Source organism: Muscardinus avellanarius (assembly GCF_963383645.1).
Source record: "Muscardinus avellanarius genome assembly, chromosome: 16".
In the NCBI taxonomy this organism is placed as follows: Eukaryota; Metazoa; Chordata; class Mammalia; order Rodentia; family Gliridae; genus Muscardinus; species Muscardinus avellanarius.
Genome location: NC_137802.1, coordinates 61,358,374 through 61,382,119, shown reverse-complemented (window position 1 = coordinate 61,382,119; position 23,746 = coordinate 61,358,374). Strand labels below are relative to the sequence as shown.

At 41.2% G+C, this 23,746-nt stretch overlaps 1 protein-coding gene across 1 annotated transcript in view; it reads right to left on the bottom strand.

Annotated features, from left to right (window-relative positions):
* Positions 1 to 23,746, bottom strand: part of CEP112 (centrosomal protein 112) — a gene marked incomplete at both ends in the record, with an annotated part of 477,771 nt that overhangs the window by 288,544 nt on the left and 165,481 nt on the right. The window contains one exon of the mRNA XM_080714112.1: positions 6,747 to 6,882. Coding sequence (XP_080570238.1) covers positions 6,747 to 6,882 — 136 coding nt within the window. The remainder of the gene's footprint in view (positions 1 to 6,746; positions 6,883 to 23,746) is intronic.

The following is a 23,746-nucleotide window of genomic DNA, read 5'->3' as shown; positions in this document are numbered from 1 at the left end:
TGTGATTTTTCTAAATGGAAGAAAGCAGAAATATACAAACTGCCCTTCAGTCATCCTTCCGCTTGTTTTGTGCCCTCCCCACCTACTAAAGATGGAGAAAAAGTAAAGTATCCCGTGAACATGGGGATTTCTCCATGCAGTTTTCATATTTGATTCTTCTTTTTAACATGCAAAGGTATATCCCTTTGTCTAGTTTATTGACTTATATCCATTATACTTTGTATGACAGCATTATATTTGTTCTTTCTTTTGTCCAAATATAAATGGCATGTTTTCATCATTCTTTTTAATGTAATTTTTGTATAGTTTTGTTTTAGTTGTGTCTTTTAAGAGTACTATAACTGGATACAAATCTGCTAATCAACACTATATTTTACTAGAAAAATGTAGCCTATTAATATTTATGACGATGATGTGATTGTAAACAATGATGTGCTCCATTTTTTGCTTTTTTATGTTGAATGTTTTGTGTTTCCGTCCCCTTGATAAAATCCCCTCTCAATTTTTCCTATTATCTTTGTAAGATTTTTTTATAAGAATCTTCATTTTGTTAATTTTATTAATGCCTATGTTTAATTGACCCAAAATAAACTGGCATACACCAACCTATATTTCACTAATTTGAAGAAACAAGTTTCACATATTCGTAACAAAAAGACTTTATCTTACAACCCTTTCTCACATTCCAGCTACTTTCTTTGGTGCTGGGGATACCTAGGTCCTTGAACATGCTAACGATAGCCAGGTCTTCTGCCACTCAGCTCATCCCAGGCCCTACCCATCCTTTTTATCTTTTTTTTAGTATAATCTAAACAATTAAATTCAAGTTGCAGCCAGGCGTGGTGGTGCACGCTTGTAATCCCCGCGCTTGGGAGGCTGAGACAGGAGGACAGCACAGGTTCGAAGCCAGCCTCAGCTACTTAGTGAGGCTCTCAGCAACTTAGTGAGACCCTGTTCCAAATAAAATATAAAAAAGGTCTGGGAGTATAGCCCGGAGGTAGAAAGCCTCTGGGTTCCACCCCCAGTACCACCAATAAATAAATAAATAAATAAATAAATAAATAAATAAATAAATTTAAGTTGCTAAATTTATATTTTATACTTGACATATCTTCTTTACCAGAAATCGTTTAATATTATAACTCTACTATATAACTACATTTTAAACAGTTATCTAAATTTGTTTCTACTTTATTGGGCTCTGGTATCCTGTCTTCATCCTTTTTTTCTTATACTTTTTTGACGCATTACAATTATACATCGTAGCGAGATGCAAATTCACAGAAGCCAACATGCGCGCAGGTCTTTGTGTGGTTCCCTTCATCTCCACCCCACTACCCACCCTACCCATGTCCTAGCGAGTTCTCTTCATCCTTTTTATGATGTTATCCCCATGCGCCAGATGTCTTTGTGCTTGAACTCTGGATTGACTGATGTTTTCAAATAGTTTTGTTTTTGTCTTTTGTTTTTTTCAGGAAAGAAGTGGTATATTTTATGTGAGCTCTAGTATATAAGAAAATGTTTTTCTGTTGCTTTTCCGAGTGAAATATTCCTCGGTTATACATCAAATTGCACAACAACTTTTCTCTTTCAAAACTGTGCACCACCATTGCTCCATTATTTTTCTAAATTCTTTGCCCATACCTCTTGCTTAGACATTTGTGAGGTGCTCATTTTGTTCTTGAGGTGCAATTCTCCTTCCAGGATGTATCCGGGTTTTATTGCATTAATTTTACTTGACATGTGGACTCTTGAAGAAACACTTTCTGAATGTTTTTCTGAAGTATACATAGACCATTTTAAGAAATATGCTTTGATTCTGTGAGAGCTAAATGCAGAAACCTTTATTCTACAGAATGTTCTCATAGGCTCCATGTCATCTGCCTGTTCTTAACTCTGCAACTACCCATCATGAATTCTGTAATCTGTTGATATTCCATCATCAGCCCCCAAAATTGCATTACTATGCCTAAGGTGACTATCAGAGTTAGCTTTTCTCGGAAAGTTGTACTATTGGCCTTAGCACTCTCAAAGAGTTCATTTTCAGCTTAAAATTCTTAACAATGTACTTAAAAATTCTTGCCTTGGACTTTCTCCTTCAATATTCTCTCAACTCCTTTCATTTTAAGCTTCCTATTTGCTCCATGGAATGTTTGCGCCAGACAGAGCCTGGCCCTGATCATGGGGGGGAGGGGGGGACTGGCAGAGGCACCCATCCAGACAGCAGCACTAGAAGTCTCTGCTTCCCAGTATAACTGAGTAAAAAAAGGGAATTCGAACTGGGACCCCAATTTTTTTAGCCTTTTAAAAATTTAATATATTTTTATTGGTGCACTGTAGTCAAACATCACAATGGAATACAAGACTTGTGAGGATATTCAAGTACACATCATCCAATTAGCCTTTGTCCAGTCCCCATCCCACTCCCTCCCCCTCCCTCGATCCCATGCTTAATTTAGTGATTAGCTTTGATATATTTGTTTACGTACAACATGTGTTTTAAAGAGACTCCATCTTCCCCCATCCCATCCTCTCTGATTGGTCACCTTAATTGCTCCTCCATAGGGCCCTTTCTTCAACTAGATTTCCTCCTATTACCCATTTCTTCCTAGTTTTTGCATATTAGAGAAAGCATCTTTTTAAAATTTTCTGTGATATTTCTCTGTGTATGCTGCATTGCAAGTTCTGATCCCACTCTTGAAGGCCCCAGCACCAGCCTGGCCACCCGGCAGATTCTGATCCCGGCCTTGGAGGCCTCAGCACTGGCATTGCCTTAAGGCAAGCTCCTATCCCGGCCTCGCTGGGTCCAGCTACGGCCTCACTGCATGGCAGGCACCAATCCCAGCCTTGCTGACCCCAGCCCCGGCCTTGCCGCATGCCAGGCTCCAATCCTGGCCTCTGAGGCCCCAGCACCAGCCTTGCCTCACGGCAGGCCCTGATCATGGCCTCGTTGGCCCCGGCACCGGCCTCACCCCTCAGTAGGCTTCGATCCCAGCCTTTGAGGCCCCAGCACTGGCCTTGCCTCATGGCAGGCTCCGATCCCAGCCTTGGAGACCCCAGCATTGGCCTTGCCTCACGACAAGCCCCAATCCTGGCCTTCCTGGCCCCAACACTGGCCTCACCCCTTAGCAGTCTCTGATCCCGGCCTCGCTGGCCCTGGGACCAGCCTCACCACTTGGCAGGCCCCAAACCGGCCCCAGTACCAGCCTAGCCACCCAGCAGGCTCCTATCCTTGCCTCTGAGGCCTTCTTCTCCTTCTTCTTTTTTGGTGGTCCTGGGATTCCTGGAAACCCTTCTACCTCTGGGCTACACTCCTGGAGACCTATCCTTTTTTTTTTTTTTTTAATTTGGAAACAGGGTCTCGTAAGATAGCAAGGCTGACCTTGAACTTGTGCAATCCTCCTGTCTCTGCCTCCCAAGTGAGGGGATTACAAGTGTGTGTGCCACCATGCCCGGAATTCTCCCCCCCCCCCGCCTTTTTTTTAATATGAGAAAGCAGTACACGTCTTTTGCAAAAGCTATGACCACAAATACCTAGTGGCGATGAATTTTGTCTTCCCTCTAAAGGCACAAGTCCACAGCTTCACTTTGGAGAGCAGGCTCTGCTGCTCCATGTGTACCCTGGCTTCCTGTTCTGCGCAGAGGGGCGCGGTGGCCATGAGGGCTGAAGACTCCCAAAACACGCAGCATGGCGGCCCATCCCAGCTATGCGGGGCTCCCTCTGATACCTCCCAAACCCTTTTATCACTTAGCATGTGGTCTAGAATTCTGGAGCATGTGTGGCAGGAGCAGTCAGTCTACTTTTGGGGATATTTCCTCAAAAGTTCAGGGTGGACTGGACTGGATCTGTCTGCCCCTCCAAATACTGGTCAACACCACCGCCGTTGCCACCACTGCCATCTCGGTTTTTTCCTGAATACCTTTCCCACACAGTTTGTTTTCCAGTATTCCCGAGCTTGTGCGGCAGTAGCAGTATACTTTGAGGACATTTCTTTAAAATTATAAAGTGGATTGGATTGAATCTCTGCCTCTACCAAATACTAGCCACTGCTGCCACTGCCACAGCCATCTCAGTTCTCTCCCGAGCACCTTATTCACACAGCATGTTGTCCCAAATTCCTGAGCATGTGCGGCGGCAGCATTCTACCTTTGGGGCAATTTCTTCAAATGATCAGGCTGGACTGAATCAGATCTCTGCCTCTCCTGAATACTGGCCACTGCCATTGCCACTGCCTCCACTATCTCAATTCTCTCCCAATTCTCTCCCAAACACTTTTCCCACACTGCATGTTGTCCAGAATTCAGGAGCATGCACAGCCTTTGGGGCAATTTCTTCAGAAGATCAAGGTGGGTTGGATCAGATCTCTGCCTCTCCCAAATACTAGCCTCTACCTCTGCTACCACCGCCACCGCCGCCGCCGCCGCCGCCACGGCCACCTTCCTCCTGGTTCTCCACTGAGCTCCTTCTTTACATGTTATGATGTCCAGAATTCTTAAGCATGTGCAGCAGGGGCAGTCCCCATTCGTGGGGATTTTTTCCCAAAAGTTCCAGGTGAATTGGATAGGATTTGTCTGCATCTCCTGAATCCACCACCACCTCGACCCCTCTCCAATACTTTTTTTTAATAAGAGAAGACAGTATGTGTGTTTTGAAGAGGTTGTGGGATCAAGCACTCAGCAGCAATGACTTTTATCTCCCCTCCATGAGTGGAGGCCCACAGCCTCACCATGTAGAGCAGGATATGCTGTTCTGAGCATACCACGAACCACAGCGCAGCATAGAGGAGCATGGCGGCTAGGCGTGCTGAGTTCCCGGGACGCACGGCTTGGCTTCCTGCCCAGCACTGCTGAGCTCCCGCCAACATGCCCGGATCATTTTTCTTACAAGGTATGTTGTTAAGAGTCCCTAGCATACGCGGCTGAAGTGGTCTTTTCTCTAATCTCTTCTGGGATGTTCTTCCAAAAATCACTTTTCTTGCATGGCGGGTGCCTCCTTGTCATCTTGCTTCTATTTCTGCCATTATCCACTCTCTCTCCTGTATTCTAGATTGGAAGTTGTGGCTGGAAATGTCTCCTTAAGTTGTCCCAATACGATATTAACCCAAAATCTGGTGTCCAGGGCTTCTCCGAGGAATGCGTGTCCTTTTTGGCGGCCATGGTCGTCACTGTGACCGTGGCCGCCGCCATCTTCAAGCCCCTCCTGGGACCCCATTCTGAGTGCACCAATACTCACATATCAGAATGAATGTAAATCACAGCAAAAATAAGCACGGTTACAAACCAAGTTCTCCAGGGCTCCATTATATTTAAACATAAAACCTTCCTTAGGAACACTTCTCCCACCAAACCCACCAATGCTTGGGATCTAAGGATGATAGCTGTGACTGAAAATGGAACCACAAACAAGTACTGTAACATTCTTTCTAATCAGAGCAACTCGAAGATAATCCAAACATACTTGACTGAGGGAACTAGTCATTAAAATATGGCTATATTCATACATAAAAAGATATTGAGCATTAAGGGATCGCACTAAATCAACATGACTGGAGCAAAAATATATAGCATTAAATATAAATGGACAAACAAAATAATATATAAAATCTGTTAGTTTTTATGTGAATTTTAAATATAAAAACAAAACAATTATATACCTGTAACATATAATATATATCTTATGTACATGCATATAAAAGTATACCATATATATGCATATAAAACATATCAAATGTTGTATCTTCACTATTAAGTAATAAAAGGATATTATTTTACATAGTGTAGTATGATATGGACCTTATATATGTATGGAGAAATATAAAATAGACTAAAATAATTTATATAAAATTAATGACTGCTTCTTACAGTGGAGAAGAAAGAACAATGTGACTAGACATGAATAACAAAATTAAACTTCACCTAATGTGTTAGCTTATATAAACAGTGTTGTTGGTTCTTCACATTGGATACCTAGGTGTTTGTAATAATTCCCTTTATTTAAATTTTTTTTTATTTTCTAAAAAACAAAACACAGCTGGGCGTGGTGGCGCACACTTGCAATCCCCGCACTTGGGAGGCGGAGACAGGAGGATGGCGCAGGTTGAAAGCCAGCCGCACTGGCTTAAGAAACCCTGTTTCCAAATAAAAATATAAAAAATAGGTCTGGGAGTGTAGCCTGGAGGGAGAAGGGCTTCCAGGAACACCAGTACCACCAAAAAAAAATAAATAAATAAAAAGTAAAAAAAGTAAAATAAAAAACAAAACAAGAACATCACTTAACCTATACAAGAATCAGAGATTGTCTGTCTTCCTAAAATGGCCACGAAGACACCTTTCTGTAACTAATCAATAAAGCAGAGTTAGGGGATGTGTAGAAACTTAGACGAGGTCAAGGTGAGCCCCTACTCTACAGAAACAGCCTGACTGGTGTGGCGTTTCCCCTGAGGGCTGACCCACTGTCCCCAGTGAGATGCGCTCTCGCGGTTCCCAGGGCCTCAGGCATGCCAGGCAAGGGCTCTGCACTCAGCTCCATCCCAGCCTGCAGAAAGGCCTTTTAAAGAGTGTTCTGGCATTGCTTCAAGGATCAATCAAGGCGTAAAATCCTTCTCATTCTGAATCTGACCCGATTGTACGGCTAATATTGATAAAGCTATGTTAACAAGCGAAATGTTTCTGTCTTATTGAAGATGAGAACATCCCTTCCCACAGGGACAGTGACTTTCAAAGGATGCGGCGTGGCTGCCTCTCACCTGCTCTTTCATTTCGGCATAGACCTTTTCTGAGTTCAGTTCCACCTGCCGCTTAAACTCTTCCAGAGCAGCGTCGGCCTGCTGGGCCTGCAACCTCTGGACTTCAGTCACGCGAGTGAGCTGCTCCTCTTTGTCCCTGCGAAAGTTCAGAAAGCTTCCAAGTTAAAATATAAAAGAATTAGGCTTGAAAGAACAATATTTAACCTTCTCTAAAATGAAATTCAGATTTCGGTGTTCTGACCCAAATCCTATAAAACTTCTCTTTAAAAAGTTAAGAATAAAAGGCTTTGTGTCAGAATAAAAGGTATAAGCATTTGATACGTACTCTGATGAAGGCATGGCTACTGTAAAAGGTTTCTCTAAAAACAAAACCACGAACGCACGTGGCTTCATCAACGATGAACACATCGACCAAACGCGGCTTGTCCACGCAATGGAGCATTACTCAGACTTTAAAAGGAGCCAAGTTCTGATTTGATACCACATGGAGAACTACAAAAACATTTGAAGTGAAAGGATTCAGCCACAAAAGCCTTCATGTTGTGCGACTCCATCCCTGAGAAGTAGCAGAAAAGACGACTCTACAGAGACCAGACATAGATTGTGGTGGTGAGGGTCTAGGGAGTGGGGATTGCAGAGTGACTGCTGAGGAATATGGCATTTCTTTTGGAGTGAACATGCTCTGGAATTAGATAGTGGTAATAGTTACAGCCTTGTGAATATACTAAAATTCACCAAATTGTACACTTTAAAATGGTGAATTTTAACCAAGAGTGGCGGCATACACCTATAATACCAGTACGTGGGAGGCTGAGACCGGATTGCAGGTTCAAGGTTCAGCCTCAACAACTTTGCAAGGCTCTCAGCAACTTAGCGAGACCCCCGTTTCAAAAAAAAAAAAAGAAAAAAAAAAGCCTGGGAGAATATTTGGAGGTAGAATATACCTGGATCCAGTCCCCAGTGCCAAAAATAAAATGAAATAAAGTGAAAAACGTGATCTGTGAATTAAGTCTTAATTTAAAAAACAAAACCCAACGTACCAATAGAAAAATGCATGCCGACCAGCAGTGGACGTGGGGGTGGTCGGCGTGATGGCCTGAAGTGATTCTCCTGCCTCTAGTAGACTGGCATAAAAAATTAATAACCTCCTCACATCTTCACATCATGAGCTGAAATCATATGGTTAACATGGCCACCAAGGGACATCTCTGCATGTCGACAGAAGGAAAATTAAAGGCTTTAGTTTATAAATGCACGCAAGTTCATAATAGCTCATTTCGAGTTCTATCAGGTGCTGAGCATGGAGTCAAATATTTATATATTCGTCTTTTGTTAATTTTCATAGTGAACCTGATCAAGAGTGTCACTGTAGTCTTCTTCTTACTGAGCAGCGAGCCGGGGTGTGGAGATGCTTCCAAGGCTCCCCTCCTAGCGACAGCTCGCGCCAGGCCTCCAGAGCTCTTCTAGGGGCTGCTTCTAGAGCTCTGGCTGTTGGCTACCGTGTTTGCTGCTCTGCAGATTTTTCAGATGCCATAAGTAACATGAACTTGACACTCATCTTCCGTAAATGAGAGCGCTTAAACATAAAATATTATCGTCCTACTAACGATAACACTGAACAATGCTGGGGTAGACGGTAATTTAGTGTACACAAATCAAAGTTTTGATAAACCTCATAATGGGGGATATTTCCAAACCATGAGGTTACTGTCTTTTAAGAAGGGATCAAAAAGTAATTTAAGCTCTATGAAATTACTTGGATCTGAATTAAAACCAAAAATAAAAAAAACATAAGATACAGTTTTCAGGTTTCCGTATAATATCATATATGTAAAATAAAATGCCAGAATACCAAACTCTCCCCCCCAAAAAAACCTGAAAACATTTCTCAGAATTTAACTGGCCAGCAGGCATGGTGGCACACACCTGCCATCCAGTACTTGAGAGGCTGAGACAGGAGGATCACAGGTTCACAGAACTTAGCGAGGTCCTCAACAAGTTAGTGAAAATCTACCTAAAAAAAAAAAAAAAAAAAAAACGATTGGGATGGAGTTGTAACTCAGAGAGGTAGAATGACCCTGAGTACCGCCAAAAAAGGAAGGCGGAGGAGAAAGAGAGGGAGGGGGAGGAAGAGGAAGAAGAGGAGGATGAGGAAGAGGAGGAGGATGAGGAAGAGGAGGAGGATGAGGAAGAGGAGGAGGAGGAAGAAGAGGAGGAAGAGGAGGAGGAGGAGGAGGAAGAGGAGGAAGAAGAGGGGAGAGGAGGAAAAGGAGGAGGAAGAGGAGAAGGAGGAAGAGGAGGAGAAGGAGAAGGAAGAGGAGAAGGAGGAGGAGGAGGAAGAGGAGGAGGAGGAGGAGGAAGAAGAGGGGAGAGGAGAAGGAGAAGGAAGAGGAGGAGGAGGAGGAGAAGAAGGAAGAGGAGAAGGAGGAGGAAAAAGAGAAGGAGGAGGAGGAGGAAGAGGAGGAGGAGGAGGAAGAGGAGGAGGAAGAGGGGAGAGGAGAAGAAGGAAGAGGAGGAGAAGGAAGAGGAGAAGGAGGAAGAAAAAGAGAAGGAGGAGGAGGAGGAAGAGGAGGAAGAGGAAGAAGAGGAGGAGGAAGAGGAGGAAGAGGGGAGAGGAGAAGGAGAAGGAAGAGGAGGAGGAGGAGGAGAAGAAGGAAGAGGAGAAGGAGGAGGAAAAAGAGAAGGAGGAAAGAAAAGAAAATGGCCAAACAGTAAGCAAGCGCCTCCTGGTTCACTTCAGCAGGACTCTCCCATCTGTGGGTGCAGGTCAGGGCTCTTCCTGCCCCCTCTGCGTCTTGGCACATCAGCAGATAAGCAGCTCTGTGCTTGTGGGATGAGAGAACATACCTGAACCTCACCCTCATGTTCACTGTAGATAGCACCTGTGTCTGTGTAACTATTCACATCCTCCCGAACCTCCATCTACCTGAAGTGATGACAATAACTGCGCCCTCGTGAAAGCCCTGCAGTATTCCACTGGACCACATGCTCTGTGCATCTGCTTCACAGTTTTTACCTCTCGGGGCTGCGCACCGCCCACCTCGCCTGGTGCATGTGTATGTGGTGCTGGCCTGAGCGCAGGGCTGTCCACAGCAAGACGTGGGCCAGATCAGGCTTCTGGAACTTGTTAAGAGCCTTGCTTTCTTTTCTTTCTTTGTTTTTCTCTTTCCTTTCTTTTCCTTTTTTTTTTCTTTTTTCTTTTGGTACTGGGGCTAAAACTCATGGGACTTCTCCCTCCAGGCAACACCCCTAAACCTATTTTATTTTTTATTTGGAAACAGTCTCACGTTGCTGAGCTGGCTGAACCTGTGATCCTCCTGTCTCAGCCTCCCAAGTACTGGGATTACAAGCGTGCGCCACCACGCCCGGAAAGAGCATTTCTTTGTCATCCATTTTGACAGAGAGAAGCCTGACCGTCCTGCTGTCCGCCACTTTTCTCCAGTGTTGCTTGGGCAGAATGCCCTCAGGGTTAGCCGAGGTTGCTAGCCAAGGCTGTATCACTGGTGAGGCTTCTTGCCCTCACTGTTAACGTCAACTCGGGCTGGGTGGTGACTGATACCCGCACCCTGCTGAAGACCCTCACCAGGGGATTCGCCATGGTACAGCCTAAGCGTGCACGTGGTTATGGAGAGTTTTAACTTGATCCAAAGCATTCTTGCCCTCCCTGTATTATTCTGCCCGAGAAGCCAGAAGCCTTGAGCTGTGTGTAAGGTTTTCTCTGGTACACCTGGAACACATGCTGAGTGACTTGTATGGATACGGAAATATTTACATACAAAACAGCCCGTGGGAACACTACCAAGTACCGTGGCTAGGCTTGGGACAGCAACTGCACTTGCTCCTCTACGACAGTCTCCACTGAGTGGAGGGGCTGCCTGGGACCCTACGGGGCGCATTCAGAAGGCAAATGTGGGGGAGGCTGCTGAGGCCAATGCACGGGCCCTCCGCTGCAAGGTGTCTAATTTAGAGGCCCTCCTGAAAGCACTTGGGAAGATAACTTAAGAATGTTGATGGAAATTTATCAAAGGTTTACCTTTAGCCAGTTTGTCTATAAAAGAAAATACATTTTAAAACTTAAAAGCTTATCTGTAGCTGGGTGAAGCTCTCAGAAATATAGTGAAACCCTATTTCAAAATAAAAAATAAAGTCTGAGGGTATAGCTCAGATGTAGAATGTCCCTGGGTCTGAGCTCCAGCAGTACACACACGCACACATGTACACACACAGAGTTTTTCTGTCATAAAATGTAATCATATGTTTTAAAATTATGTGCCAAATTACCCCCCCCAAAAAAAAACCCTGCTAATACGTGACCTACGGATGAAATGTCAATTTTGTTCTATCCATTTTGGAAGTCAGTTGTTATAATTTTTACGCAGTAATTCTATTTAGTTAAACACTTTTCATTAAACTATTTAAGCACTTTCAATTTAACAGGGCAGACCTTTTCCTTATATCATGTCATCTTTCCCACCAAGTTTAATTCACTTACTTTATAACTAAATTATGACCACATAAGTCGAAGTCATAAACTTTAGCCATCATCAATATATTGTAGCAGCGATTTTAAGATGCTAAAGCCTTGCGGAGAAAAGGCACATTGTTCTTAATTGATGATGTCTATACTGACTTACCAATAGCAAATGTTATTTTGTGTTAAATAGCAAGCATGGGAAAATGTGTGAAATATCCTAACGAATTTCCAGCCTCACCGGACCGGTTGTGCTAATCTAATAGTAAGGCCAAATATCAAAGAAGGGCTCACTGAGTACAGATCAGTGTACTTGTCCAGTAAGGCCATGGCACACGCTGAACATCACTGCTATTTAGAGATCTTCTGCCTTAATATAAATCAAGTCTCTATCTTAAATAGAGAAGTGATGATCAGTTTAACGAGACCCGTTTTAACTTCTACGAGGTGATGACGCCGAAGTGGAACCATCAGACCTCTGAGCAGACAAAGGCCTGCTCGTCACTGACGTAAGAATTGTACTCCTTTTTATTACAACCCCAAACAGTGTGTCCTACGAGGCGCATTAAAAAGTGACTTTGAAGATGAACGTTTGCAGTGGAACTAGTTGTGGGGCCGCGTATAAACGCATCACTCAAATGCCTTAAAGCTGGGCCTCCATGAAGATAAAAAGGTGGGAAGGAAATTTGCTTTTTAGCTCTGATTTATTTATAAAATGCAGTAAATTTTCCTCATCTGAGTGTATAAAGGCTAAAGGAAAAAGAAGCTGCATTCTTACACAACCACAGGACAGCTCAGATTAAAGGATGATCTGAAGAACATGATTATTCCAAAAAGGGCAATAAAACGCAGGCACTAATGGACCGCAGTTCAGTATTTCTCGCACTTTACCAGCTAGCATTTGTATGCGCGGGCCAGCCCCAATTTGAAAGTCTTCCTCTGGCACCTTTCTGTACCAGCACTTTTGATAATGATGGCCGGGATCCAACATATTTTTATAAGGTTTCGCATTACATTATACTTCATTTGTTGCCGGCTTGGCATCTCCACTGGAAACTCCAAGAAAAACAAAACAAAACAAAAACTTCAAACAAGTCTGAAAAATAGAAGAGTCTCGATTCCTTTCCAGCTGGGCTGAGAACAAGACTTTTAAGAGGCAATATCACCTATGTTCTTGGCTGCCAATCAGTGCTCAAATTGTTTAGACTATGTCAGTCAAAATCATCAAAAATAATATCTTTCACTAAGCAAGACAGATAAACAGCGTTAACCTCTTCTTCACTAGACTTCTAAGACCAGTAGTCTGCTAAATTCTTGTTTAAAAAAAAAAGATAAACACTATCAACTGCTAAACAAGAGATACTTATAGAAGTCAGAAAGAAGTGCCCAATGAAATGGGCATTGGCACTGGTCTTAATATAGAAAAGACTGCGATAACCCCAAAGTAAAGGGAACATGATCACGAGCACGGGCCGCGGGCCAAGGAACAAGGATGGTGTCCAGAAGATGGAGAGGCTAGGACAGAGTCTTCCCGGCCCTCAAGGAGCCCGTCTGACACCTTAAGCCTCATTTTGAACTTTGGACTTCCAGAACTATGAGATAATAACTTCAATTTGTTTTAAGGCGTTTAAGTCTTGAGTGATTTGTTATGACAGCGATGGGATGCAAACTCAACTCCCAGTACTTGCACTTATTAACCACAACATACCAAAGGGGTCTGAAGTACTTAACACTCAAGATCAAAAACTTTTTAACAACTCTAGGAGGAACAAAATAAGAATGGGTAAAGGACATATTTAAGAGTTAAGTCAGGCAAGGAAAAAAAAGGCATGGGTTGAATTGTGTTACATCTTCAATTATTTAAAGTTTTGTGAATGTTCAGTTATAGCTGGGATCTGGCATGGCCCCAAAGGCTTGTGTGTTGAACACTTGGTCCTCAATGCAGCAGTGTTTCGAGGTGGAGCTTTTGAGAAGTGATTGAATCATGAGGGCCTAACCTTACCCATGGACTACTGACATGTTACTATTGATAAGGGACAATTGATAACATCCTAAGTGAATGGTGATTCGGAGGTGGAGCCTGCTGGAGGATGCAGCTCATGGTGGTATGTCCTTGAAGGGCAGACCGTGTCCTTGCCTCCCCTCCTGCTTGCTGGATACCAGGAGGTGAGGTGAGCAGCTTTTCTCTGCTGCAATGTTCTCCTCATGACAGACCTAACAGTAAAGGAACCAGCTGGCCGCAGACCGAACCCTCTGAAACCTCGTGCCAAAATAAACCTTCCCTCCTTTGTTATCCTCAGGTATTTTGTCACAGTAACTGAAAGCTAGCACACATGACTTCTTGTGAGTGATATTAACAAACTAATTAATGAATTAGTTAATTTGGTACTAGGATTGAGCTCAGAGGCCCAATCCTTTTTTTTTTTTTTTTTTTGTGGGTTTGGGGATGGAACCCAGGGGCATTTGACCTCTGAGCTACACCCTCTGCCCTATTTTTTATTATTTATTTTGAAACCGGGTCTCACTGAGTTGCAGAGGACCTTACTAAGTAGCTGAGGCTGTCCACGAACTGCAATCCTCCAGGTCTCAGCCTCCCGAATGCTGGGATTATAAACGTGCGCCACCACGCCCAGTGTGAGGCCCAATCCTTTTAAGTTTTTATTTTGAAACAGGGTCTCACTAAGTTACTGAGAGTCTCACTAAACTGCCAAGACTTGCCTCCAACCTGTGATCCTCCTGTCTCAGCCTCTCAAATACTGGGATTACAGGAGTGTACTACCACACCTGGCTATTAATAGGGTTAAAAAGCAATCTAAGAAACAGATTTCCTTCCACATGTAATAGGAGCAATTTAGAATGAGACAAGATGTAGGTGAAATGGCCCAGAATCTTTAGTTAGTTCTAGCTATCCCCTGGACTATGCCACATCTGCCCACATGAACAAACTCTAAAACTAACTCTGTTAGTGCAGAGTTGGTTTAGTTATAAACCAACACCTCTAAAGATCAATGACCACAAGGACTTCCTGAATCCAAAGACACTTTTGATTCACCTGGGTTACTTAATAATATTGGAGGCCAACCTGGGAAAGAATGACACAGTGGCTAATGAGGAATAGGGCCTGTCAACACACTCAGGGAGTCACACAGAGCAGACACCACAGGAGATGTACAGGAAGTCATACGACCTTGAAAAGAAAGGATGCTGGAAAACGTTTCTGCATGGCCTACACTAATTCCTTCCCAATTCCGTCACAGTGGGTGTACATGGTATGAGTCCCACTCAGAATCCACAGGGCCAGTGTGCCATCCTGAGTCACAGAGGAGGCCGAACATGAGAAGTCACAGAGCCCTTCAGAGTAAAAAGCTGAAGATGATATAAATATGGCTTTAGTAGTATAGTAGAAGATAAAATGAGTGTTTCTAAGAAAAAATAGTATCATATTTAAACAGCATACATTTTAAACACCGACGAGAAACCTCCCTCGAGTTTCTTTTTCCTTCTTTCTCCTCAGCTCAGGTTTGCTGATAGCAGAGTCACTGAACCTTTCATTGACTCAGTCATCAAACACTGGTTATGACCAACTACAGGTTAGCTACTGCCTTTCACTAAGGAGAAAAGCTACAAGAGAAAGCTGTCCTAAGAGGGGCCTTCAAGTAAAGAGAAAACTCAGTATCAATACATATGACAAAACTGATTCTCAGCCATCAAGCTGGGAATTACCTCTCAGAAACAGGGATGCAGGGCCTTGCAAAACAAAGAAGGGGGGTCAGGTTCAGACAGGTTTCCTGGCCTTCCGTTTACTGGAGGAGGTGGATGCACTGAAAGCAGATCTCTGCTGCAGTGAGAGTCTCACTCACAAGTGGAGCCCCCTGCAGTGGAGCAGAGCGACTTCTTACGGGCTCCTCAGGGTCGAGTTCACTTACAACCACAACTGAAGTACAGGCACAGCACAGAACACCAGCCGTCTCCGTGCCACAAGCAGATGAAGTGTACCGCACACACAGACCACATTGCTAAGACCACTGGAGAACAGGCCCTCAAGCTCAGCAGAACTATGATGACCAAGGACTACACCAAGGAATATTCTCTTGCTACAAATAAAATTGCTCAAACAAGGTATGGCAGCAGCAGAAAGAGGCAGGCCCCATGGAAGCCTCTCTTCTGACAAGCACCTAATGACCTAGGCCTGCCGGGAGAGCTTGTCCCAGGGCCAAACACTAGTCTCAAAGAACCATGATTGGCTGAAGCATGCTGGTTATGACAGAAATGAGAACTTTTCAGTTGTCCAAAGCCTTCTTAAGAGACACGGATGTCAGCAAGGGGTCCGCGAGTCCACTGAAGTCAACTTGATTCGACATTCAAAGGATGACTCAAAAGAACTGGCTCTAACATGAATTTTTCTAGACTTTATTCTCTGTGACTTACCCATGGCCAGGGAGTTGACACAAGGCTCCTGACAGCAAATTTTGATATCTGCTTGTATACTACAGAAAATGTAAAAGGAGGAGACACATTTCCTATCTTGAAGAAACCATAATTTGATAAGGAAGAACACAAAAATGGAAGCCAAAATCAAGTAACAGTGCAAATTTATACATATTAAATTTTGTAGCAAGTTTCAAGTGCTACAGAAATACAAAGACTAAAAAGGTGACGAGAGTCTGTACTAAGAGCTCACCTCGGATGGTCAGACTTATTGTTAAGAACAAAATAAAGCTCTAAGTAAATTAACAAAATATTTATTTATTTATTTATTTATTTATTTATTTGGTGGTACTGAAGTTCTTGGAAACCCTTCTACCTCCGGGCTACACTCCCAGACCTATTTTTATACTTTTTAAAATTTGAAAACAGGGTCTCTTAAGCCAGCGCTTCGAACCTGCGTGATTCTCCTGTCTCCACCTCCCAAGCGCAGGGATTACAAGCGTGCGGCACCACGCCTGGTGCTATTAACAAAATATTTAAACAATGTAATTTCACATAATTTTGTGCTAAAGTAACTTATTTCTATTATATGGGTCCATAAATAAGCAAACTTTGGCCCAGCAACTGAAAAAGCAATAAATATGATAAAATTACAAAATGTGAAAGAATTATCTTTAAGAGCCATTTAGTAAAAGGAAAAACTGCTAATATATAAGTTCTTTAAACTTAAAAATACATCACGAATCTAATGTTATTTTCCTTTATGTCTCCTATATTTAAGAAACTACTGATTAAAACTTCCATGTGAAAATTATACATCATTCAGCCGGGCATAGTGGCGCACGCTTGTAATCCCAGCATTTGGGAGGCTGAGACCGGAGGACTGCGGTTCGCGGACAGCCTCAGCTACTAAGTGAGGCCCTCTGCAACTCAGTGAGACCTGGTTTCAAAATAAAAAATAAAAAAATAAAAAATAGGGCAGGGGGTGTAGCTTGGAGGTCGAATGCCCCTGGGTTCCATCCCCAGAACCGCAAAAAAAAAAAATTATACATCATTCATGTGAAGCTTGCAGACATACCCACTGATACATTTTATTTAAGAGACAGTATTATATCAGTAAATAATAAGGAAGTGCGTGTTATTGCTTCAAAGAGACAAAACCCAAGTGCTCTGGGACAGGCAGGGCCACTCCTGGTTACCAGGGAGAGAGAGGATGGTGTGAAGCCAGTCGAGCAGAATGATAAGCAAACCACAGCCAGATCAAAGGGAGAAAGAAAAAAGGCGGAAACGTGAAGCTGAAATATTTATTTCCTTCAAAAACATCATCCACGCCTTGTCCCCGGGCAGCTGAATATTTCAAAGTAGCTGGAAAATACTCTCCCTGAAGTTCCTCACTATGCACAAATAGATCAAACTTTAAGCAGGCGTATTTTCTCCTTACTTATCAAATATGAATGTAATATTTATCAGGCAAGAGAAGTTTTCTACTTATTATAGATGACTTCTAAGTGAAGTAAAATCTGTTTTAAAGTCACAATAGATATTTTCCTGTACTTTCAGGGGTATCGCTATAAACTCTAACACTTACAGGGTAACCATAATTTTTAAACCTTTGCACATGAAGCGGTGAACACCGAATGCCTTACTATGCTGGTTGTAATCTAGCATATTTCACATATTATTTCATTTAATTTTTATAACAAATTTATTACTTTCTTTCCAGATAAAAACACTGAAACTTAGAAGAGTCAGATGATCTGCCCAAGTTCACATAGTAAATGGCAGCAAAAGAAATAAAGGCAGCCCGCCTGGCATCGAAGCCCAAAGCATCCAGCTCTTTCCTTACCGTGTGGGAAACGGGTTTGGAAAATGTATTGGGAAATAGCTTCGGTGCAGTGCAGACACCAAGTCATGGAGGAGGCGGCAGCGGTTACCCTGCAGGGTTCCGGACACCAAGAGTAATCAGCAAGACCACAAGAGAGTTGTAGCCCAGGGCCTTCATATTTTAAAGACAAGTTTACATGATAACTTCAAGCAAAATACGCTAAAATTCCCCAAGGATGCAGGAGGATGGTACAGGTCTTTGTTGAAGGGGACAGATACCACGTGACCCCTGGCTTTGTTAATCAAGTAACATATTTTGGGTCTTAACAAACACCTGGGCTTGCACAGGAAACGGGCACATCTACGTCTAGTCCCGTCAGAAAGACTACTGGTGAAAGCAAAGATGGGAGACAATAATCTTTATAAAAACTGGCATTCAAAAACTTGAGTGTCTTATTTTTAAGGCACTCCACTATGTCACTCTCTGATGGAGTGCTTTATAATTCTGACCCTTCTTTCTGACTTTGTAATTATAAAAATTGCTTAAGCTGTCACCAAATAGTTCTGGCTATTCTTTTCAAAAATAGCTAAGAACAAGACGCCATGGCTTCATCTCACACGGTAACAGTTTTGGCGCCCACATGGGGCACCGTAACATTTACATCTTCACATGTATGTAACTAAATTGACAGTTCATGTTTATTAATTGAATTTATAACAAATTCCTTCCCAGTCTTTATATTACAAGATCTGCATATTAAATCACTTTCAGAATGCCTGAAAGTTAAAATGCAAAATGTTCTTCAAGGATTTACTTAATACTTATTAAATGCCAGGATCTGTAATCAGTGCCTCCCTCACACACACACAAAAAAAATTCTTCAAGATATTTTCTCTGCTTTTAATAAGGAAACAATGATATTCTGTACTGTCAGTGTAGTAAATGCCACATGGTGATATAAAAATGATACTGTGTGCACCACACAGGGCCTTCACTGTATTTATTAAATGTGTGTTTGTGTGTGTGTGTGTGTGTGTGTGTGTGTGTGTGTGTGTGTTGGACTAACATAAGCCCAACAGCAAAGCTTCCTTACTTGTCTTGACATTCTGGTATATCACTGAAAATTTCTCAAATGTATAAAATATATATATGCATGTTACATACATATGTTTAAATAGTTTGTGTTTATAAAATGTCTATGTATTTGTAAAATACATACAGTACTTGATATTTGTATAATATCTTCTATTTTACTCATTACCATCATATATTTCATTAAAAAGCACATCTTTCTCAGAATACCTTTAAGGGCAAGAGATTTGTAAAAATAGGAATGAACTTTTTTCTGAGATATAATAAAATGTGCAACCATTTTTTGTTAATTGTAAAGAGTCTACATGCTACTGATACTTGCATGAATTTTTTTCCTGAGTTTATGTGGGGTTTAACACCCAGATCATTATATATAAGTATGTATAGTCCATGTTTCACTGAGCATTTCTTCCCATTTGTTAGTAGACTTTTCTAAAGGTTTGTTATGATTTCACATGAACTTAATAATAAGCTCAATCATCTGATAACATGATACCATGAAATATTCATAAATTCATTTACCATTAACATTGTTACGCATCTATCATGGGCCAGAGACTTTGCTAAATACTGAGAAAATATCACTGAACTAGTCAGACCAAGTTTCTGTATTAAAGGGTCTTTTAGTTTAACAGATAAAAAATGCATTAAACTAATACTAATATGAAAAATACATATTCATTTTCAGAACAAGGAAGAGATATAAGGTACTTTGAGTTTGCGTAATGGGTCAAAACCTCATGGAATCAGGATGTAAGAAAGTGATTATTAAAGTAAGCTGACTGATGAGCAAAACTGGGTAAAATAAAACAACAGCATTCTAGAATAAAGGGTAACAAATAGAAAACCTATCAAAGGAAAAGAGTATGGTTATTCAAGGAAGAAGATAGGGCCCAATTTGGTTGAATTATAGAGGACCGAGAAAGACTTGTGATGAAGCTGAGAATTACCTTTCCATACCTAAACTCTAGAGATGAAAACTACAACTTGTGAGGTAAAAAATACAGGGGATGGGATCGAAGGGAGATTACATACTGCCAATGAAAGAGATCAATGAACTTGAAGACATAGCAGTGGGCACCAAGCTAAATAAAGCACAGAAAGGAAAATAGAATGGTGAAAAATGAAAAAGCATTCATGACAATTTTCAGCAACCTTATATATCTCTAATTAGAGTCCAAAAAAAGAAAAGTGAGAGGGGTACGGACATAAAAAATATTTGAATAGGCTGGGTGTGGTGGTGCATGCTTGTAATCCCCGCGCTTGGGAGGCGGAGACAGGAGGATCGCGCAGGTTCGAAGCCAGCCGCGCTGGCTTAAGAGACCCTGTTTCCAAATAAAAATGTATAAAATAGGTCTGGGAGTGTAGCCCGGAGGTAGAAGGGCTTCCAGGAACCCCAGTACCAACAACAACAACAACAACAACAACAAAATTGAATAAATAATTACCAAAATCTTTTGGGATTTAATGAATCATACAAATCTACAAATCCAAAAATTCAAAGATTTCTGGGCATAAAAAATAAAAAAACCTATAATAAGTTATAGTATAATCAAATTCCCCCAAAAGAAAACAATGTTAAAGATACCTAGGGAAGAAGGATGTTACCAATGACCAAAAATAAAGATAGCAGGCTTTTCAAAGCAAGAGGACACTGGAGAAACATTTTTAAGTACTGAAAAAAACCTGTCAATGTGGAATTTTAGATATAGCAAAAAATAAAGGCAAAGTAAAGATTTTTCAGGCATACAGATGGTGAAAGAATTCACTACCAGTAATCCTATCATACATAAAAGAAACTTCTCCAAGCTGAAGGATGATATCAGATAGAAATATAGAAATACTCAAAAAGATGGAAATCATCAAGAATAACAACTAAATGGGTAAAATGGAAGATTTATTTAAAGTCTCTTTAAAATAGTTCACAGTTTAAATAAAAATAATAGCGATGTAATGTGAGGTTTATAAAATGTAAAAGTATGTAAAAAGAGAATCACACAACATTCAGAGAAGAATAAATGGCAGTAAACAATTACACAATTCTTATCCATAGCTGGTAGGACATCACTTGAGGGTAGAGAACTTCAAATGTATAATACAAACTTTAAAACAACCACCAAAACAACAAATCAATTAAAAGATCAATTATAGCTAACAAGCCAGAAAAGAAGTGAAAATAGTAATAAATATTCAAGCAATTCAAAAAAGAAAAAGGAAAACTCAGAAAGAAAAACAGAAATAACCATATGAAATAAACCACATCATCAGTCACACTAAATGTAAACTGTCTAAGTATTCCAAATAAAAGGCACAGATTATCATACTGGTTAAAAAGCTTGAGTCAACCAAATGGTGCTTAGAAATAAAGATGTCAATAAGTTAAATGTAAAAGCACAAAGATAAACCTTATCAACATTGGTCAAGAGAGGTAGAGTTGTCAGGGGTGGTGGCACATGTTTGTAATCCTCGCACTTGGGAGGCGGAGACAGGAGGATTGCGCAGGTTTGGAGCCAGCCGCACTGGCTTAAGAGACCCTGTTTCCAAATTAAAAAAAAAAAAAAAGCATAAAAATAGGTCTGGGAGTATAACCCGGAGGTAGAAGGGTTTCCAGGAACCCCAGCACCAGAAAAAGAGAGAGGTAAAGTGACTATATTAATATCAGAGTAGATTTCAGGTAAAAAAAAAAAAATTGTCAACAATAAAGATCATTTCATAATCACTGAGTCAGTTTATCAGTAGGATACAAAAGTTCAAAACACAAGAAGCAAAACCTTATGGTACTATAAGGATAAACAAACATGCACAATGACAGAAACTTCAATATCCCAATCAATAACTGAGATAAGGAGACCAACAAAAACAAACAGCAAAGATAAGCAGGATTTGAACAACACTATCACCAGTTTTACCTAATGGTCACTTACCATTTTACCTAATCACAGCAAACTGCACAGTCCTTTCGAAAACCACATGAAACATTTATGAAAACAGGCTATATTCTTGAAAATAAAACAGTCCTCAATAAATTCTGAAGGAATCATGGAATGCAAATTTATAAGGAATCAATGTATATCCTATATTCAGAATATGATTAAAGTTCTATAAAAGAAAGGCCTCTGGGAAATTCCTAAATAATTGAAGATTAAACAGCACTCTTTTATCTAACCCCTGTGTCAAAGCAAAATAAAATAAAAAATTAAAAAGTACTTTGAATTAATAAAAGTTAAAAAAAATTAGATGTTGCTAATGCTGTATTGAAGAAGATTTTCTAAATTTAAACACGATGTTAAATAATAGTAAAATAAGTTTTGAATCAATGGTATTACCTTTCACCTAAATAAACTTGAAAAATGAGCAAATAAAACACATGATAAGTAGAAAAAAAGCAAATAATAAAAATCAGAACAGATATCAATAAAATAGTAACAGAAAAACATGAGATGAAAATTAAATCAATCACTGGTATTTTGAGAACATCAATAAAAATTGGCCTCTAGGCATATTGATCTGGAAAAAAAGAGGCAATGTAAATTAACAGTAATACAAATGAGAAAAGTTATGTCACTATAGATGTGAATGCTTCTAGAGAGACAGAGAAAATCTATACCTATGATATTTTTTGTTTATACAAAAAGAACTTGAGTTTTTACAAAACATTCCATTGTTAAGTTATATATGCATGCTGGGTATGTATACAGTTCTCCCTTGTACCCTAAACTGGTCCCTAGAAAGAACAATTCAGCAGTTTCAACAAGAAGAAATCTCTGCTCTTCTTCTGCATGCTAACAGCCGTCACTTTGGGAGGAGGGAGTGGGCCTTTCCTCAGTTCTCAGCAATGGCTTGTCATGGTGACGCCCTCCTCCTGCACTCTGCACAGGCCTTGTGGGCAGCACTGGCTGTAACGCGGGCACATTTAACCTCATGTGGGGAGGAGTCCCAACCCTCATGGCCACACACCTGAGGCACAACTCCATCTACGTATTATTTTTTCATGTTGGTCCTAAATTTTAGAGGGAAAGAGGGTGTTATTTATTGACCTTTAATCTTTCCCAAATCAAAAATATTACAAAATTTTCAGTTTATACTAAAAGTTTATTACTACAGAAAAAATGAGTATCAACATTACTAATTTTATATTCATAATCTCCCTTAAAATAACTAAGATATCATAGGAGTATGTCATTCCCATGTTAATTAGCAAGAATTTGTGATAATTTTGATACGGAGGGGTGAGGTTCATTTTTTTTTTATTCTAAGAAAAAATCTTTTTTTAAAAAAAAAGACATGCTGTAAAAATAGTATATAAGTGACAGTTAACCTATTTTTTAAATAAATCTTAAAAATACTATCCAACCCACACCGACTAAATAATACAGCTGTACTAAAGATGCAAGATCTCAGTGAAAGTTCTCCCTTGGGATGAGACCAAGGCTCCCCTGGGCACGGCTGCATTTCTTACGGTACCTCTGAGCACCGTTTCATTTTCCTCTACTCATCAATATAATTGCTCGGAACTTCGGTTATCATATGGCCCACAGAGGCTGCTGCCTCGCCAGTCTTCATCATGAAGACTGCAAGTTTTCAGCTTCTGCATCAATCGGGTAGGGCTCTCAGAGGAGGGACACAGCAGCCTCGCACGACGGTGAAGACTGGGGCAGCAGAGTGCGCCCCACAGCTGCCGTCCCAGCACCCCATCAACTGCAGGCCTTGTGCTCTCTGCTCCTCAGAGTAAAACGAATTGGTTGCCTTTGGGTCAGATTTCCCCTCCAGGCCCAATGAGCACAGCAGGAAAAGGGAGGTAGTCCCACCCAAGAGAACATGGTGCGCTGCTGGCAGAGCTGGCATCAACGCAATAATAAATAACGGCCTATCTTGTCTATGTTGCCATCTACAAATGATTTGGATCAAGTCACTTAAAAAGCACAAAAGAAGCCAGGTGTTGTGGTATATACCTGTCGTCCCAGGATTTGGGAGACTGAGACAGGAGGAGTGCAGGTTCGAGACCAGCCTCAGCAACCAAGCGAGACACTCTACAACTTAGCAATACTCAGTTTCAAACTAAAAAATATATATATATATTTATATATGTTAAAATCAGCATTCTACCAGGAATAGAGCACGAATTCAGTCAGCAGGCCCAGGTGTGCAGCCCAGCTCAGTCACAGATTACCTATGCCACACCAG